The sequence below is a fragment of the Cetorhinus maximus genome, chromosome 2, assembly GCF_964194155.1.
Source record: "Cetorhinus maximus chromosome 2, sCetMax3.hap1.1, whole genome shotgun sequence".
Taxonomy (NCBI): domain Eukaryota; kingdom Metazoa; phylum Chordata; class Chondrichthyes; order Lamniformes; family Cetorhinidae; genus Cetorhinus; species Cetorhinus maximus.
This window is the reverse complement of record NC_135880.1, coordinates 99,345,332-99,365,886: the sequence shown is the minus strand read 5'-3', so window position 1 is coordinate 99,365,886 and position 20,555 is coordinate 99,345,332. Positions and strand designations below refer to the sequence as shown.

Genomic DNA, 20,555 nt, shown 5'->3' with positions numbered 1-20,555 from the left:
ACCTACCAGATCTGCCATAAGGCGGGGGTGGCTTTTCAATGGTTGCAGGGCGAGGGCTGTATTGGGGAAGAGGGGTTACCAAGGGTGTATGTGGGGGCACATGTTGATCTGTGTAAGTGGCCTCAAGATGGTGAGGGCTGAGGAGGCAGTCTCCAGAGGAGATGAGGCCAGATGGAGATGTGAAGGTATGTGTGAAAAAGTGAGTGGCGAGGTCTCTTAAACTGGCAGAGTGAGATGCCAATGAATGTGTGATGGACTTGTGAGTGTGTGAGTTTAGAGTGATGAGATGGTTGCCTTACCCTGGAAGCACAGATGAGATCATTCATGCTTTCTCTGCACAGGATGACCGACCTCTTCTGTGCAGTGTTGACATTGACCACCACTGCCACTGCCTCTCAAGCCGAAGTGCTGAGATTGCTGCCTCCTGTGGCAAGAAGTGGGGGTGGAGGACATCACGGCAGGCCTCCAAAAGGCATTCCAGTGATGAATCACTGAACTCTTCCTGGCTTTCAGGCCCATGTCTTCACTGGAGCAGTCCTGGGCTGCAAGCATTGAGAACTGTGTGTGTGGCTGCAGTTTAGATATGGCAGCCAGAGTGAGGAAATGGTGAGGTAACGGCATGGCGGGTGATTCACACGCCGTCAGCGAGAATGGGTATTTCCTGTGGCTGCATAATTAATGAGACGGGATGTGGACGATCTGGCGCGAAAAGATGCCATTGCAGCCAGCAGGTAAAATTCCTTTTTCCTGCACACTACCGCACTTAGTGCAAATCTGGGACGTTTCTGCCCAAAGTCTTTCACACTGGTAGTACGTTGCCAATATTTCTGAGAAAGGAAATTATTCTCCGTTTTTTATATTGCATGTTTAGTAAATAACAATTACGCTACTTTCCCCAGCCAGGGCCTGTGGTACTGCTAATGCTGGGTCACCTGGAATCACGTGTTTCCTCGATGTCATCGGCATTGTACTTTGAAAACATGGAAAATACAGTATTTGGATAAATAAAACAATTTTTATTAGTGCTTCATCATGTTTTGTCACTGTTTTATGTCTCAAGTACATATTTATATCCAGTTCACACACTTGTGTATAGACATTCTAACGTTATTCTACAATCCAGAAAATTCCAACATCCAAAAATGCCTTGGTCTCAAGCATTCCAGACTGGGGAGATTACAGTGTATACACCAATGTCTTGGATTCAAGAACTTAATGCAAAGTTAGCAAATTTGCAGATAACACCAAAATAGAAGGGATGAGCATGGAAGGAATAAAATTGAAAATGAAAAACTCAGCAGGTCTGGCAGTGTCTGTGGAAAGAGAAACAGAGTTAATGTTTTGAGTCTGTACAACTTCTCCAGAGCTGAAGAGAGGTAGAAATGTGATGAGTTTTGTACTGTTGAAGAGAGGGGGTGGAGCAAAATAGAAGGTGAGGGATTGGTAGGAGCTCCGGAGAGATTTGACAAAGATGTCATGGACACAAGACAAAGGGAGTGGTAATGATAGTGTTAAAGACTAAGGAAGGTGCTGATAGTGGCATAAATGTCAGATAACAGAATATGTTAATAGCAGAACAAGGGTCAGCACGCTCTTTGAATGTAAAACATAAGAACAAGTTATAGACTGGCTTTGTGGGGGGAGGTGGTTGGGGAAAAAATACATCAAAAAGGAGGACAGAGTTCATGGTCTGACGTTTTTGAACTCAATGTTAAGTCCAAAAGGCTATAAAGTGCCTAATCAGAAGATGAGGTGCTGTGCCTCCAGTTTGTATTGAGCTTCACTGGAATATTGTAGCAGGCCAAGGACAGAAATTTGGGCACGAGAGTAAGATGATAAATTGAAATGGCAAGCGACGAAGCAGGAAAGTCAGGGTCATGCTTGCGGAATGAGCAAAGGTGTTCTGCAGAGCGATCACCCAGTCTGCGTTTAGACTCCCCAATGTAGAAGAGGCCGTATTATGAGCAGGAATGCAATAGACTAATTTGAATGAAGTGCAAGTGAATCACTGCTTCACTTGAAAGGAGTGGTGAGGAGGCAGGAGGTAAAGGTGGGTGATAGAGGAGTGGACTAGTGTGTCCTGGAGAGAGCTGTCCCAATGGACTGCTGAAAGGGGGTTAAGGGGATGATGGTGGTGGCATCATGGTGGAGTTGACGGAAATGGCGGAGGATGATCCTTTGAATGCGGAAGCTGGTGGGATGAAAATTGAGGACAAGTGGAACCCTATCGTGGTTCTGGGAGAGAGGGGAAGGGATGAGGGCAGCAGTGTGTGAGATGGGTCGGAAATGGTTGAGGGCCCTGTCAATCACAATTTGGGGGGGGGACCTTGGCTCAGGAAAAAGGAAGACATGTCAGGAGCGCCGTTTTGGAAGGTGGCATTATCGGAACAGATGCGACGGAGGGACAGCTCCCTCTGGGACACCCTAGTCCACTCCTCTATCACCCCCAACACCTCATCCCCTTCCCACGCACCTTCCCATGCAATTGCAGGAAATGTAACACTGGGAGAATGGGATGGAGTCCTTACAGGAAGCAGGTTGTGAGGAGCTGTAGCCGAGGTAGCTGTGGGAGTCAGTGGGCTTGTAATAAATATTGGTACACAGTTTATCATCGGAAATGGAGACAGAAGTCACGGAAGGGAAGGGAAATGTCAGAGATGGACCATGTGAAGGGGAGAGAGGGGTGGAAATTGGAAACAAAACTGATAAACTTTTCCAAGTCCAGGTGAAGGCATGAAGCGTCACTGAGATGGTCATCAATGTACCAAAAAAAAAGTTGTGGGAGAGAGCCTGAGTAGGACTGGAACAAGGAATGTTCCACATACCCCTCCAAAAAGACAGGCATAACTCGGGCCCATGTAGGTACCCATAGCCACACCTTACATTTGGAGGAAGTGAGATAAGTTAAAGGAGAAGAATAACAGGCTACATGTCAGAAGGCCATGTAAGATCTAAAAGGAGTGTGTGAAATAGCCTTAATGAAGCTTCCAGCATTTGTGCAAAAGTCTGTTATATAATGAAACTGAAGTTGGGGAACAGCCATTGGAATTCCGCTGTCCAGGGTATTGTGTTAACTTGCTGAATTGTTTTAAATCTAAAATCTATTTTGGACCGTTGCCTTAAAGGGAGTGCGGTCAGGGTAATTAGGAATTTTAGGAGTTACTATAGTAATAAGTAAATTGTAGTCTTATGTGCTTGAAATCATTTGTTTTTGTTAATAAATATTTTAATTTAATTTTTAAAATCTCTAATGGTCTTTGTGGACTTATTACTTCTCAATTCAGTATACGCATCGTAATAAATACAAATTGCAAAACCATTGTGATAGCGTGACCAAGTTTCCCCCGTGGATTTGGTCTGCCTGGCACGCATCATCTGCCATGTCATAACAGTATGAAGTACTGAAAATTGGAAGGGAAAAAAAGGCAATATGTATGCCATGAATGGGGTTGAAAAAGGTGAAGATAAAGTTGAAGGAGACTTTGGAACTTACTAGACCTGATGCTTAATACGTCCACTTAATACAGAGCACAAATCAACAAAGCTACATAATTCTGATTAAAGGTTATCGACCTGAAATGTTGACTCTAATCTTTCTCCAAATATGTTGCCTGCCGTCCTGACTGTTTCCAGCATTTTCTGTTTTCATTAAAATGAATAGATTTTTAAACTATATGGCAAAACCAGTCACATAAGGCAAAAGCAAAATGCTGTGAATTCTGGAAATCTAAAACAAAAACAGAAATTGCCGGAAATACTCAGCAAGTCTGGCAGCATCTGAGGAGGCAGAAATAGAGTTAATGTTTGATATAAATTGTGATTAAACTGTACAGTGCTCAGATCTGTCCACGTCATGATTGCAATGTCCAGTTCTGGATAGTGAGAAACAAGAGACATTCAAGTGTTGGGAACAACACAAAAAAACAAAACATGAACCCTAGCATGAAGGGTCTATGTTATAAGAAAAGACAGAAGAATCATGTGGTGTTCAGCTTGGAAAGGTAATGTCTCCAAGATGATCTTATGGCAGTACTCAAGGTATTTAAAGATATAGAAAAGGTAAACTGAGGCTATTATAAATTCAATTCCAAAAAGTTGAACAAATGTGCACAAGTTCAAATTAGTAAAATTAGGACAGTGGTCAGAAAGTAACGTAATATCGTAATATCGTATGTTTAGATTAGCTACGAAAAAGTGCGAGGAGCAATCCAGACTAAAAAATAATTAATTGCTGGAGGGCCAATTTCAAAAGGGGTGAGAACAGATCTGGAATCATTGATTGGAAGGCAAAACTGTAACAGAACAATGGGCTGCCTTTAAAGAATAGATCATTTGGATATAGTCGAAGTACATTTACATAGGCCAAACAAAGCCAGAACTCCCTGGGTGACAAAAGAGATTGAGAGTAAAATGAAGCAGAAAATGCGTACATATGACAGGTGTCAGATTGCTAGCACAAGTGAAAACCAGGCTGAATGTAGAAGGTTCAGAGCGGAAGTGAAAAAATAAATGAGAATTACAGAGAGTATGGGAAGAGACTGGCAGGTAACATAAAAGGGGATCCAAAAGACTTCTGTGGCATATTAATTGTAAATGGGTGGTAAATAGAGACTTATGCATGGAGTCAGGGAGCAGGGCTGAGGTACTAAATAAGTACTTTGCATCTGTTTCTACCAAGGAAGAAGGTGCTTCCAAAATCTTAAGGAAGGAGGAGGTAGTTGAGATACTGGATGGGCTAAAGATTTATAAAGAAGAAATATTAGAAAGGCTGACTGTATTTACAGTTGAAAAGACAACACCATCGAATCAGATGCATCCAAGGATATTGAGAGAAGTTAGAGTGGAAATTACAGAAGCACTGGCCATAATCTTCCAAACCTTCTTAGATACAGGAGTGGTGCCAGAGGACCAGAGAATTGCAAATGTTGCACCCTTGTTCAAAAAAAAGTGTAAGGATAAGCCCAGCAAGTATAGGCCAATCAGTTTAACCTCGGTGGGAAAGCTTTTAAAAACAATAATCTGGGACAAACTTTACCGTCGCTTGGACAAATGTGGATTAATTAAGGAAAGCTAGCTCAGATTTTTGAAGCGCAACTCATGTTCTTAACTAGTTTGATTGAGTTTTGCGATGAGGAGAAGGTTGATATGGTGTACATGAACTTAGAAAGGTGTTTGATGAAGTTCCATAAACATGCTTGTCAGCAAAGTTAAAGCCCGTGGAATAAAAGGGACAGTAGCAGTACGGATACAAAGTTGGAAACATAGCATAGTGGTGAATGGTTGTTTTTTGGACCGGAGGGAGGTATGCAGTGGGGTTCCCCAGGGATTGGTATTAGACACCACTGGTTTTCACAATTTCAAAATTTATGGATGGCACAAAACTTGGAAGTATTCTGAACTTCCAAGAGGATACAGATAGACTTAAGAGGACAGAGACAGGAATGGCCAGACATATGGCAGGTGAAATCTAATGCAGAGAAGTGTGAAGTGATAATTTTGGGAGGAAGAGTGAAGAGTGCTAATAAAGAATAAAGGATCCAATTCTAAAGTGAGTGCAGGAGCAGAGAAATCTGGTGGTTAATAAACCATACATGATCCTGGGCTTCATAATTAGAGGCACGGAGTACAAAAGCAAGGATGTGTCCTATTCTTGCCACCACATTTAGGAAGGATGTGAAGACATTAGAAAGAGTGTGGAAAAGATTTACAAGAATGGTTCCAGGGATGAGGGACTTCAGTTAGGAAGGGTAGATTAGGGAGGATGGGGCTGTTCTCCTTTTAAGAAGGTTGAGAGGAGATTTGATGGAGGCATTCAAAATCATGAGGGGCCTGGACAGATAGTGAGAAACGTTTCCATTGGTGGAATGGTCAAGTATCAAAGGACACTGATTTAAGGTTAATGGCGAAAAAACCAAAGGCGATACAGGGAAAATCCTTTTTACACAGTCACTTGTTAGGATCTGGAATATACTGTGTTGTGGAGGCAGAATCTATCATGGCTTGCAAAAAGGTGTTGAATAATTGGAGGAAAGATAGGGGAGTGAGACTGGGAGAGTTGCTGTTACAGAGATCCGGCATGGATGTGACAGACTGAGAGGCCTTCTTCTGTGCTGTAATCATTCCATGATTCTATTAAGTTTTTCTTCACACAAGAAGGGCTCACATTATGGATGTACTTCAAGATAGAGTGATAGAAGTGAAATATCCCACAGGAATCATTTAAGAATGAACTGGATGCCACAATGAGGTAACAACCTTTCTGTTGAATACATGCACTTAGATGAGCCCAATTGCTTTCCTTATCCTGAATGATTTTATGATCGAGATTCTTCAATTTATAGAGGTGATCTGGAAAAATAAATTAATTTAAATTAATTATTCCACGATAGCATAAATTATAAAATTATTTGTATTACTTTTTTTTCCATGGAATACATTTGCAATGTACAGTTGTTTTCGCAATAATACTGCATAAGGTACAGTAAGAAAAATAAGTGAACATTTAAAAATGTTGCAATATATAAGGGTCAAGCACAGCAGCCGTTTGCCAAAAGAGTCCCGTATTTCGTATAAATGCCACAATAATGGATGTTTTATGGCTCAATCGAAGTATCAAAGATCAATCAAGTTATCTCCCACTAATATTTTTATTTAGCACCTTTAAAATAATAAAACATCCCAAGGCACTTCAGAGGAGCAAAATATGACACTGAGCCACATAGGGAGATATTTGATCAGATGGCCTTGACTTACTAAAAGACCTAGGTTTTAAGGAGTGTCTTAAATGAGGAAAGCTAGATAGAGGGGCAGGCTTAGGTAGGGAGGGGATTCCAGAGCTCAGAGTCTACGCAGCTGAAGGCAGGACCACCAATGGTGGAACAATTAAAATCGGGATGCCCAGGTAGCTAGAATTAGATGAGTGCAGATATCTTGGAGGGTTGTGGGCTGGAGGACATTGTGGAGATAGGGAAAGGCGAGGCCCAAGGCAAGAATTAAAAACAAGGATGAGAATTTTAAAAACATATTGCTTGACTGGGAGCCAATGCAGGCCAGCAAGCAAAAGGGTGATAGGTGAACAGAGCTTGGTGTGAGTTAGAACACAAGCAGCAGAGTTTTGGATGATCTCAAGCTTACGGATTGCAGAATGTAAGAGACCAGCCAGAGGTGCATTGGAATAGCTGAGTGTAGAGGTAACACAGGCATAAGGGTTTCAGCAGCAGATCACAGAATCTTAACAGCACAGAAGGAGGCCATTCACCCATTGTGTCTGCACCAGCTCTCTAAACGAGCATTATGACCTAGTGCCATTGCCCTGCCTTTTCCCCGTACCCTTGAACATTGTTTCTATCCAAATAATCATCTAATGCCCTCTTGAATGCCTCAGTTGAGCCTGCCTCTACCACACTTGCAGGCAGTGCATTCCAGACCCAAACCACTCGTTGTGTGAAAAGGTTTTTTCTTACGTCGCACTTGCTTCTTTTGCAAATCACTTTAAATCTGTGCCTTCTCATTCTTAATCCTTTTACGAGTGGGGAACAGTTTCTCCCTATCTACTCTGTCCCGCACCCTCATGATTTTGAACATCTCAATCAAATCTCCTCTCAGCCTTCTTCTCTCCAAGGAGAACAGTCCCATCCTTTCCAATCTATCCTCATAGCTGAAGTTTCTCATCCCTGGAGCCATTCTTGTAAACCTCTTCTGCACTCTCTCCAATGTGTTCACATCCTTCCTACAATATGGTGCCCAGAACTGGACACAATATTCCAGCTGAGGTCTAATCAGTGTCTTATATAAATTCAGCATAACCTCCTTGCTCTTGTACTCTATGCCCCTATTAATACAACCCAGGATATTATATGCTTTATTAATTGGGCATATTGTGTACAGTTGTAGGCATGATACTTTAGGATGTAAAAACAATGGGAACAGTGCAATATATAAGCACTAGAATGTTACCAAGTATGAGAGTTGTGAAGTTGAGCCCTTTTTCTTTCGAGCTGAGAAGGTAACTAATCGATGCATTCATAATTATGAAAGGTTAGTGATTAACTGTTTCCACTGATTGATGAGATTGCAATGAGGGAATGGAGGAAAATTTAGGATAGTCACAAAAAGAATTAAAAGGGGAGATTAGATTCAAAAAATTCTTCACCCAGAGGTTGGGTAAAATTTGGAACTCTGTTTCAAGTTATTGTTGAAGCAGAGCCTAGGGATTTTTTTTTTTGAGGGGCATTAGAAAGTTTCTTCAAAAGAAATATTAAAGGATATAGGAAGTGAGTAGGCCAGTGGGATCAAGCTATGTGACTCATGGAGAAAAACAATTGTTGATGTAATAATTATTCTAGAACTATTCTGGTTCCTAGAATGCATAGACTGCAGCAGTTCAAGGAGGCAGCTCAACACCATCTTCTCAAGGGAAATTAGGGATGGGCAATAAATGCTGCTTTAGCCAGCAACACCCACATCCTATGAGCTTAGGCAGGGGTGAAGTCAGGCAATGTTAGGGAGGTGGAAATAGATGGTGTCAGGGATAGTGTGAATATGTGGTCCAAAGCTCATCATGGTGTCAAATATGTTACCAAAGTTGCGAACAGTCTGATGCATTCCCAGATTGTTGCCAGGGAAAGGGATGGAGTTGATAGCTAGGGAACAAAATTCAAAGCAGGGACTGAAAACCATGGTTTCAGTCTTCCCAATATATAATTGGGTGAAATTTCTGTTCATCCATTACTGGAAGTCAGAAAAGCAATCTGATAATTTAGCAACAGTGAGGATTCGAGAGAAGTGCTGTTGAGGTAGAGCTGGGTGTCGTCAGCATACATGTAAAAATTAACATTGTGCTTTTGGATGATGTTATTGAAGGGCTGTATGTAAATGAGAAATAGGAGGGGGCCAAGGATAGATCCTTGGACACCAGAGGTAACGGAGTGGGAAGAGAAACTAATACAAGTGATACCCTGGCTGCGATTAGCTAGATAAGAATGGAACCAGTGAGAGCAATCCCACCCAGCTGAATGATGCTGGAGGAGGATGGTGTGATCAGCTGTATCAAAGACTACTGACAGGTTGAGAAGAATGACGAGGGATAATTTACCTTTGTCATAGTCACATAGGATGTCATTTGTGACTTTGACAAGAACCATTTTGATATTCCTAGCAGGGGCGGAAGCCTGTTTGGAGGGATTTAAGGATGGAATTTCAGGAAAGATGGGCATGGATTTGGAAGAAGACAACACGTTCAAAGACTTTGGTGAGGTTAGGGAGGTTGGAAATGAGGTGGTAGTTTGCAAGGATGGTGGGGTCAAGGGTGATTTTTTGACATGAATGTTGACAGCAGATTTAAAGGACAGAGGACAACAACTGAAGTGAAGGAACTGTTAACAATATCAATTCATATGGGAATCAGGAAGGGGAGCTGAGCGGTCAACAGTTTAGTGGGAATAACATCGAGGGAGCAGGAGGTAGTTGTCATGAAGAATATGATCGCAGAGGGGGCATGAGAGGAGATAGGAGAGAAATTAGGTGAAGATGCAAATTCAGGGCTCGGGCGGGGAGGGTGTGGGGGGAGGGGGAGGTGGGGGAGAAATGGATAGAAGTTTGCCAGGTGGGCTAGTGGAGGGGAGGGACTCCGCAGGGGCAGCTTATCAGATAGCCTTGTTCTAAGTGACAAAGAAGTCTTGCAGGTTGTTGAAGGTGAGGGAAGAGGTGTTTAAGAAGATGCTTTGCAGTAGAGAAAGGAAGCTGGGAGTATATCTTTGCATTCCAGGAAGTTCCTGGAATAGTGAGCAGCTTTAGCAGAGAACAGGACCCCATATAAATTGCTTTATATGGTCCAGCCAGACCTGGTTATAAGCACTGTAAATGCATTTACGTTGCTAACTTGCTCCCAGTGTGTGTTCTTTCGATTGTACATGCTGTATTTTCATCATCAATTTAAGGATAAATCCGCCAGCATACTTTGTGTTCAGCAAAAAAAAGCTACAGGAAAATAAGGGTAGAGAATAATCCTTTCCACTTTAAATTGTATCGTTATCTCCTGTCAAGTGCGTTATTATGTTGTCTCATTTATAGCACTTTATTTCTTCCGATTTGGAAAAGGTCTCGGAACACTCTTCAAGATATTCAGAACTTTCCCTAGCATCGGCACGCCCACACACATCAGGGAAGGTCAACAGGAAAGGATCTGTCACGTTAAACACGAACTGTTTATGCTAAACTGACAAATCTGTAGTTCATATAAGGGTTGGCAGCAGCGCTTCGACAGAAGGGGGTGGGGGAGACTGCAGTTGCATAACAGTTGATATTTAATAATTACTTACTCTTGTTATCTTTTAAGATCCGGCTTTTAAATTGAATTTACCCGATGAAGGCGGGTTCAGCCCTTTCTTCAGCTACCTGTTTGGGGGGGAATAACACTAAAGCGTCCAAATATTCTTGACGTTGATATTTTTGGGCAACCCTTGTGATTTAATTGCCATCAAGCATCGATCGCATTGTTTTATTTTTGATAGAGGAAACTGAAGAAGGCATTTGCTTTATATGCAAATTATAATAACGGAAACGTTTTTACATATGACACAGCTGATTAGCTCAGTTTTTTTCGATGTTCCTCCAGGAATGTGCCAGCAAACAATCGTAGAATACTTTTAGCGTTATTGCGTAGTAGATATATTTTCAATACAATAGTTCTCCAAAATCTTACCATGTTTAATACAACTACACTATCGAAAAGCTCTGTGACGTGTTTGAAAATTCGACAACTGATGTTCAGTTTTCACAGGTCAGGTCGTCCCAAACCACCGCATAATGTTATCAAACTCTCAACCCAAGGCAAAGTTTCGATGCTGCGAGCGCCTCCTGTTGGTAAAATGTGGGCTAAATGACAACAATCAACAGCAAAGTTAGAGGTTTACGGAGCAGACCCGAAACGTGGCAGTTTTGTTCTCCTATTGGATTCGGAAGTTTAGCAAGTTTTGCAAAGTGACGTAACGAGCTAATTTATACTGTAGCACCGACTGCACTAAAAGCGCCAGTTGTATCGATTGTAATACCTCTCGCAATATTATCGAGAGAAAGAAACGTTGCACACTTACCTGAGGCAAAAATGAATGGAATCTGTTTCAATTGAGCCTTCAAAAGTTGGAAAACGAACTTTCAACAGACGTACAACACAGGGGGTCAGACGTGTTCTTGTGGGTCTGAAATACAAGCACAGTAAGTTAGCCAGAGCCAGCATCCAAGTTAGAGACTTGAGGCCTTAGGTGAGAATATATGCCGGTTATTTTAAACGGCGACTCAAATTCTGATACTCGACATGTCGATCTCATGTATATCCAATAATAAAAAGAACAATTGACCTTATATAAGGTTGAGTTGGTGGGCCCTTTGCAAATTGGTGAATATCTATGATGCTCTATCAAACAAAGCACAATAAAGGACGTACACTAGATTTCAAGAGGCAGAATCGAAGTCAAGAAGTTAAGTTCGAAGGGATTTTGTTTGTGGGGAGGGAGAATACAGTCAAAAAAATCCGTTTTAATGTGTTTACCATGGAAAGTACAAATGAGATATGGAATACATGGAAAATTAAATCTGATAGAGACATCAGGGTGAAAAATACAGGAAATATTTAAACAATTTAGTGAAATAATGAGGGGCTTGAAAATTTGTAGAACTCCTTCAGGGTGTATGCCTGACATGGAATGTATATTGTGAATGTTAAAAGTATTGACATCATATTGAGGCACCTGAGAGGAACATGGAGAAAAGTTGAATTCTATTGCACTTTCTGTAAATTTTCAATTTGAAATGTTTTTGCCCTCAGGCTGTATGTCTGACATGGAATGTATATTGTAGATATCAAGAGTATTACAATTGTATAGAGGCACCTAGGAGTAGAACATACCATATGGGGACAGGTTGAATTTTATTGCACGTTCTGTCATTTTCAAGTTGAAGCGTTTTGTAACATACTTAATTCATAAAATTTGTAGAAATATATTTTTGAAAAAAATGAAATAAAGAAGACGACAATGACCATTGTACATCACAAACCAAGATTTTGGAACGTACTTGTGATTTCGTTTAATTTATAGAATACATTTAATCAACTTCCTCCCTGTCTTTGTAATCCCCTCCAGCCCCACAACCCTCTTGAGATATCTTTGCTCATCTAATTTAGGCCCGTTATGCATCCCTGATTCTAATCATCCCATCATGGGTGGCCAGACCTTCAGTTGCTGAGGCCCCAACTCTGCTATTCTCTCCTCACTGACTCTGTGCCTCACATTTCTTCTTTAAGATGCCACCTAAAACCTACCTCTTTGACCAAGCTTTTGGTCATCTGACCTAATATCTCTTTTTGTGGCTTAATGTCATACTTTGTTTTTAACGCTCCTGTGAATCGCTTTGGGATATTTTATTATGTTAAATGTGCTGTACAGTATACATATAAATAATAAACACAGAAAATGCTGGAAATACTCAGCAGGTCAGTTAACACCTGTGGAGAGAAACAGAGTTAACGTGCGAGATTTTTGGCACTCGCCGGGATCTTCCGGTCCCGCCGCAAGTCAATGGGACTTCTGGCTGAGGGGCCACCTCGCCCCTGGGGCCGGAAAATCCCGGTCAACGTTTCAGGTAGACCACTCTTCAAGAGAACAATATAAATAGTTGTTGTATGACATTCATAAAATTGTACGATCCGAATGTGTTTGCATTTTGATAATTGATGTCGCTTGATGACCAGTGGCATCCAAACAAGATCCTCAGCCGACGACTTAATTCAAGGCGCGCCTTGAAATGTGAAATGTGCACACATTACATAACGAAAACACATGGGAAAGTGACCAAGTATTTGTCCAAACTATATCAAAAAAGGTATTTTGAAACATTTGGTGAAGGAAGAAGATTTTCAACAACGCCATTTTTCGTCCGCACGAACTCTTTTGGACTAGTCTTGCCCTCGTCTTCATGTCGGACCGCCTTTTTTGTATCCATCTGATGGTCTGAGGCATGTCAGCCGGCTCAGTGTGTGTGGCTAGGGTTTCTTTTTCCTCTTCTCCTCCCCTTCGGGTATTCCCGCCCACTTTGGAGTTCCGACATCTCTAGTACGAGCAGTTTCCAAATGTATTGAATTCCCTGGACTGAAGTTAACTTTTGGCTTAACAATCCCCTGCTTTTAAAAAAAAATATAAACAACATTTGTTTTTGTTATTGTTGTCTGACTTTGCATTGTTTCCAGTCCTCCATGCCGTGGTGAGGCGGCAGTGAGGGTGTGAAGGCACGGCTGCTATAGCAGCCCGGAGAGTCGGCGCCCGGCTCGCTTTGGTTTGGGTCGGGTGAGGTGTCTTCTTCTCGCTCCTCTTTTTACCAACTGTATTTTCTGAGGGACATTGGTTTGGGTTCCATCATGGCCGGGTGCTGCCTGTCCGAAGAAGATAAAGAGTCTCAGCGGATAAACGCCGAAATCGAGAGACAATTGCGGAGAGACAAGAGAGACGCCCGAAGGGAACTCAAGCTGCTCCTACTGGGTGAGTAACAAAGTATTTCAGCTGCAAGGAGAGATTTGCTGAGTTATTTACACTGTATCTCAGTGGGGTTAAGCTGCTGAAGTCACATAAACTATATCTTGCAATTCAGTTCCGCGCCTGAAAGCGAAACCTTTTGAGGTTGATAAATACTTCGTTTTGTATCAATGGCTGTTGGTAACTCGAGTATTTTTGGTGAAAGTTATTAATCTTCCGGTGCGTCGGCATGTTAACGTTTTCCAATCGACTTTTAGAGGCCTGAATCCTTTTTTATCCTTTCCTCTAGTTCCCCCTCCTTACTTAACGTTCAGAAAGAAAAATACGACAATAAAAGTCCCGAATTAAAGGTGCAGGTTGCTTTTTTTTAAAAAAAAGTAAAAGCAAGTGGCACTTTATGTGGTGGCAGACGTTTCTCAAAGTGTTGGACGCTGTGTTGGAACTGAAGTTTGTTAAAGTTGGCGGCCCGTTCTCGTCTGCTGTAACTTGATCCTCAGGTGGAAGTAGAATGAGAGAGAAGGTGGATGTACTGGTCCGGCTTGTACAGGCACTCTGACTTATAAAAAATAAGTCATGGGTCTCAATGAAGTCGTTATTACTTGTTTTCTGGCTGATGATTGATTATTAACATATTTTTTCATTAGAGAAGTTTGGAGTTATTTCAGAATAACTGATGAACCAGTTTCCTGCTCAGCATTCTTTGTGCTAACGAAAACAGATGTATGTCTCCACTCTTGAACAAGTTTCTGTAACTTGGGGTTTCTTCCCTCCCTTGTTCTGAGATATTGTTTTAACTTCTTGTCAATATCGCTAATAATCACACGAGTCTCTTTCAACTTGTATTTATTCCAGAGCTTCACTAACTGGATGAACAGGCTGGGTGTGGCGATGTGCTTAGTAGGGACATAATGGTTTCCTTGATTTCGTTATCTATCTTTTAAAGTTGCTTTCGTTTTTCATTGCAGTCTCTTAAAATAGTTCTTGTGTTTTACATTGTGTTAATGCTTTTTTTTGGCTGAAAGTTTTGTTACCCTTTCGATTACTCTGTGTGTGCTTTGTAGTCCTCTTACCCCCGCCCTCAAATATTTTTCCTTTTTGGCTAAGGGGTACATATAATTTATTTCAGCCTCTTTTTTTTCCAAACATTGTGGGTTGAAGAAATGTTTTGATCTCTTGGCAGAGCAGCTTGCATTTAATTGCATATTTCCTTTGGTGATTAAATACAATAAAATCTCTTCAAAATGGAAGAAGTGGATTTGCCTTACTAAATTACAACCTCTTGCTACATACTCTTCTTGTGATTTTCCAGCTCTCAATTATCTAACTGAGTTTTGAGGCTAGCGTTTTTGATCAGAATTTTTAAAGAAGGCCCTTGATGGGGCTATATTATAACCAAAAGCCCTCCTGGTGGGTCAGCTGCTTAAATTAGTCAGTTCATGAACTGTATGAGCCAGGAGGATTCTAAATTCTATCCAAGGTCTGGACTGAGCCAATCTCAGTAAGTGTGAGAGGAAGGATGCTACATTTATCCTCAGTGTTTTTGGTTAGGGATAAGGTTGTCAGTGTTCCTGGATTGAGGGTGAAAACTTACAGGCATAAAAAAAAACTGAAACTGTTTGGTAAGTGGAGAAAGACTGTTTGACAGTCAAGAGTCATTCAATAGGATAACAGTCTGTTTGGTTTCCAAAAAGCACGGGGAAGCAGTGCACCATGAGAGTGAATGCATTGGATGACCATGGTTCGAGGAGGGCCATTGGAGGCCTGAAGTTGTGTGGTGAAGCCTCCTGGATTATATTTGAGTTGGTGACCCTGATCCTCCGCCTCAGCTCCACTTTCCTGCCTACTCCCAATATCCCTTGATTCCCTGAGAGACTAAAAATCTGTCTATCTCAACCTTAAATATATTCAACAAACCCTGCTGAAAATGCATGTGTGTCAGGATTGGGCCAAATTGCAACGCCCTGCCTGTGAAGGAAGGTCATTCATAGATATCCTAGTCTGGTGCTAATGGAATCACATCCTGGGGTGAAGTTCATACCTTCAATTGATGTAAAAAGGAGAAAGGAAAGTATTATCATTTAATTTAGTATTATAAGAGCATAACCTAAGAAATGGGAATAGGAGTAGACCATTCGGCCCCTCTAGCATGCTCCGCCATTCAATAAGATCACGGCTGGTCGTCTTGTTTTTCGATTTCTACATTGCCGCCTAACCCCGATAACCTTTGATTCCCTTGCCTAACAAGAATCTATCTACCTCTGCCTTTAAAAATATTCAATAACCTCGTCCCCACCACCCATTACAAGGCTTCAATAATGCAGCATTTTCATGCAGTCTCTGTTGACACTTTGGAAGATGTATTAAATAGAAGTAAAGAGGGCCAGTGGGAATAATAGCTTGAGAGCAAGTGAACACTTGTCCCTCTCCCACACTGCTATTTGTTTGTTTTCGGGCCGTATGAACAGGGGTCTGATAGTGGATTGCATGTCCACTCTTTGTATGAAGCATGTGATGAGATCTCCTAAGAAGGATGTTTTATACACGGGGAAGAAGAAACACACGGGTGCCATGGCAATTGTGTGTTCAGCTTGCATTAGGGGAAAGTCAGTCATGTTTGGAAGTTAAGTCTAGGAAAAATATTTTCCTTTCTAATATGTATTGCTATAGTGAAAATTATTTTGTGCTAGGAGCAGCAATAATCATATAATTTTGCTGAAGCCAAGTATACAAAGGAAATGAGGAAATGGTGGCATAGTGGTAATATCACTGGACTAGTAATCCAGATACCCAGGCTAATGCTCTGGGGATGTGGGTTCAAATCCCACCACATCAGCTGGTGGAATTTGATTTCAGTTGTCTCTGTAATGGTGACCATAAAACTATCATCGATTGTTGTAAAAACCCATCTGGTTCACTAATGTCCCTTTAGGGAAGGAAATCTGCCATCCTTACCTGGTCTGGCCTACATGTCACTAAATAGCCTATAGCACAGCAATGTGGTTGACTCTTAACTGCCTTCTGAAATGACCTAACAAGGTCAGTTCAACACAATTAGGGATGGGCAATAAATGCTGGCCTTGTCAGCGAAGCCCACATCCTATAAAAGAATAAAGATAAAAAGCTCCCCCACTCACGTGGTATTGTTGGAATGAAACGAGTGAGGAAAATAAATTTGCGGCCTGTTTTTATTAGTTTGCCATGTTTTCAAATACTGGGCTCTCTATATCGATCGTAAATTTTCTTCATTCCCGGGTTGAAGAGGGAAATAACATTGATTGAGCCATTGTCTTCATTAGCTTAGATTCACTTTTTTAGTCATCAACCTGTAAGCTGAGAACACCTGGGCAGCTCATTGCTCCACGCTGGGAAAAAAGCCAGAGTCATACAGACCTGTCAGTTGGATGTGTATTGGACACGATTGAATGCAAAATGCTGAAAATTAATTTCAAAGGTTAGTGCTTAGTGAAAGAAATAACATTGCAAGATTGAGTAGTAAATGCTAAAAGCAAGATACTGGATATATTCCACTAGATCACCGTGTGTGGTTTCAATAGCTAACATCAGTTGTAAGAAGAACGTAAGCTACCTACCTGTTGCTGTTTAAATTAAGTCAAAAAATGTTTGCAATTCTTGAACTGTAGTTGCATCCTGAGTGATCCAGTTTCTTCTTGATTGATATGAGTTCTATATGTCCTTGGCTACAAATAACTTAGGTGACCTGCAATTTTTTGTACCTGGCCATTGAGTAATCTCTTGCCATGAATACTTTAATTTCTGCAAAGAATTTTAACTATGTTACCATATTGTTTATATTAGTTTTACTTGTGTAAATAACCATTTGTGCATTATGCACAAAAATATATATATATATTTAAAAATTGGCAGTAATTTAAAAACGGATCATGCTCTATTAACTGACTAGCACAAATCTGTTTAGGTTCAAACAGTGCTTGATGGGGTATTTTGATGTTTACATTGATAACTTTCATTAATATAGCATCTTTAATATAATAACAGGTCCCAAGATGCTTCACAGGAGCATAATCTCATTTTGTTTAGTAAATAATATGTTGCACTTACACATTTTATTCAGAGGACATAATGCATGAATGGATGGAATTTTGTGGAAATTGTTTTCAACATAAGAATAGCCGCAAAGAATGGAGGAAAGTAACATGAGGCAAATTAAAAAGTATCTGACAGATAAGATCTACATAACCATAAATGGATGACAAGTGTAAAAAGCCTGTTCGCCAATCCAAAAAATGTTTCCATATATTGTACAATTAAAATTGTGTATGCTGTATACCATGGCTGTTGGAACATCTTAAACCTTCATTAACATGCACAGAATCATAGGGATGTATATTTGGAAGAATAGTTTACATTGCATGTTTAATTAATAGTGTATTCTATAGATTTGACGTCACAACAAACGTTTTTATGTAATAACGAATGAGAATGTTTTACATTAGAATGAAAAGCTAACTCATTTTATAGGTGTGGTTTCTGTATTATGATAATACAGATGTGATCCTAAGGTTCAATTTTTGAACTGTGCCATTTATCATACAGTAAGTATGAGATATTTTAATGACTATTGGTCTCCATGTTCCTGTAATTGAGTACAACCTGAGATCACCAACCATGTAACTGCAAGAGACTTCAGATGCGTCGTACTTTTAGTGAGCCATAGTGGTAATTGGAGTACAAGTGCAAATATCGACACCATGCATTTATATAGTGCAATTAACTTAGGATAAACATCTTAAAACATTTCACAGACATGAAGAAAATGGATGCCAAGGCTAAGGGGGAGAGATTGGGAAATGTGACTAAAAACTTAGTGAATGAGGTGAGTTTTAAGTGGAATCTTAAGGAAAAGAGGGAGTTTGAGATTGGAACCTATGTTACTTAAGGCATGGCTACCAATGGTGGAAGTTTTGGGTTGCGGGATCCAATGCACAATTAACAAGAGTCAGAGGAATGGATAGTTCGGAAGAGGGAGATGTTGTAGATCTGGAGGGTATCATAGCCATAAGTAGGGGTAAGGCCGTGGAGGGACCTGAGATGAGCATAAGAATTTTAAATTGACCAGAGACTAATATATTACAGAGCACAGTGTAATGGATGAACGTGACTTCATGTGGGAAAGCATATGGGTAGTGGAGATTTGGATGAAATTGAGTTGATAAATGGTAGAAGATGGGACGCTGCCCAGGAAATGATCAGAGTAATTGAGTTAAAGATGGCAGAGATATGAAAAGGTTTCAGCGGCAGGTGGACTGCGGTAGTGGTAGAGGCAGGCAACACAATGAAAATAGTTGCGGCCTTTGATAGGAGATCAGAAATTTGTGGTCAAACGGAATGCTAAGGTTGCAATCTCTTGTTCAACTTGTTACGATAACCATGGGAGGGGGATGGCGTTGGTGCAGCAGGAATAAAATTTGCGATGGGCCTGGAGCCAATAGCTTTACTGTTAAAGGTTAGTAGGGAAAGTTAAGACTCAGCCAAAATTGGATGTCACAAATCACTTGACAGCCCTGGGGAAATGGGGCGGTGGGGGAATGCAGCGGCAGAGAGGTAGAGCTGGTTATCGCTGCCGTAAATCTCTCTTGCCTAGAGAAAGGGGAAAATTAAAATATTTTGTGATAGACTTGACCTAATTTTATTTGTTGTTAGACCTTGAATGTATTTTTTAATGTCTGAGCTTATCTTAGATTCCTGAATTGGGAGAAAAGTAGTGACAACAGAATTATTTGCAGGAAATAAATCCATATATTCAGATGTAGCGTCATGTATGGCTAAGCAGGCTTTGGGCGATAGTGTTTGTGCATTGAGAGTTTATTGCTTTTTAAAAGTTTTCACCATAACATAACACTGAGGTTAGCTTTTTGATGTTTTAAAACTCTGTTTTAATGTGAAAGAAAACACATTTTGTACTACTGAGGAATTGAAATTCGTTACGTACTTCAATACAGTTTAGCATTAATCTGCAGCTTTATCTTGAATTCATGTAATTATTTTAATTGCCTTAAACAGCACTGAAAATTACACCAGTTACATCTTTTCTTCCCTCCATGTCCATTAGTATATTGTGTTATTGAAAATGTGGAGTTGATTTACAGAAATTAGTCAGAGCAATTAGCTTGAGCTCTTCAGCGATAGGGCTGTAGGAGTCTGTCCCAGGACATAGTCAAGCTATTGCAGCCATCCGTGAAATCTTTGCTAATGGGAGGCAAAATCAACGGCATTGAACTACTTAAAATTAATCCAGAAATTATAATGGAAAAGGCAATGGGAGTGTAACTGGTCTTTGCTGATGGTGCAAAATGATTGATAAGATATTGACCTCTACACTTCTCTTGATTTTCTTTTTCATTGATGTCACCATATAGAACTTTTAAGCATATTCCTATTGCAAGATGGGTAAAATAGTGCAACGATCCAGAGGCCTGGACTAATAAGCCAGAGAATGAGAGTTCAAATCCCACCCTGGCACTTTGAGAATTTAGTTTTTTCTGTTGTTTTAAAAAAAGATCCGGAGATTAAAAACTGGCATTAGTAAAAGTGATTGAAGTTGTTAGATTACCATTAAAAAAAAATACTGGTTCACTAATGTCCTTTTTAAAGAAGGAGACTTGTCACCCTGATTAGAACTGCATCTGACTTCAGCCCCTCACCAGTTGACTCTTAACTGCTCTCTGAGATTGCCTGGGAAGCCTTGAGTACCCTTATAAAGAACAGCGAGCCTCCATTGTTGCAGAGTCAAAATTCTGGAACTTCTATTTAAAGTATTTTGGGAGCAGCTTCGTTACATAGAATGTGGTTCAAGAAGGGATCAAAGGAAATGCCAAACAATTATAGGCCAGTTAGTCTTACATTGGTGGTGAGCAAATTAGTAGAATCAATCCTGAGAGATAGGATTAACTGTCATGTGGAAAGGCATGGACTAGTCAGGGATGGCCAGCATGGATTTGTTAAAGGAAGGTCTTGCCACACAAATTTGATTGAATTCTTTGAGGAAGT

At 40.7% G+C, this 20,555-nt stretch overlaps 1 protein-coding gene across 1 annotated transcript in view; it reads left to right on the top strand.

Annotated features, from left to right (window-relative positions):
- The first annotated feature begins 13,119 nt into the window (after window positions 1-13,119).
- The window catches only part of LOC144696184 (guanine nucleotide-binding protein subunit alpha-14), a 174,823-nt gene continuing 167,387 nt past the window's right edge, over window positions 13,120-20,555 (top strand). The window contains exon 1 of the mRNA XM_078567527.1: window positions 13,120-13,532. Coding sequence (XP_078423653.1) covers window positions 13,412-13,532 — 121 coding nt within the window. The 5' untranslated portion in view covers window positions 13,120-13,411. The remainder of the gene's footprint in view (window positions 13,533-20,555) is intronic.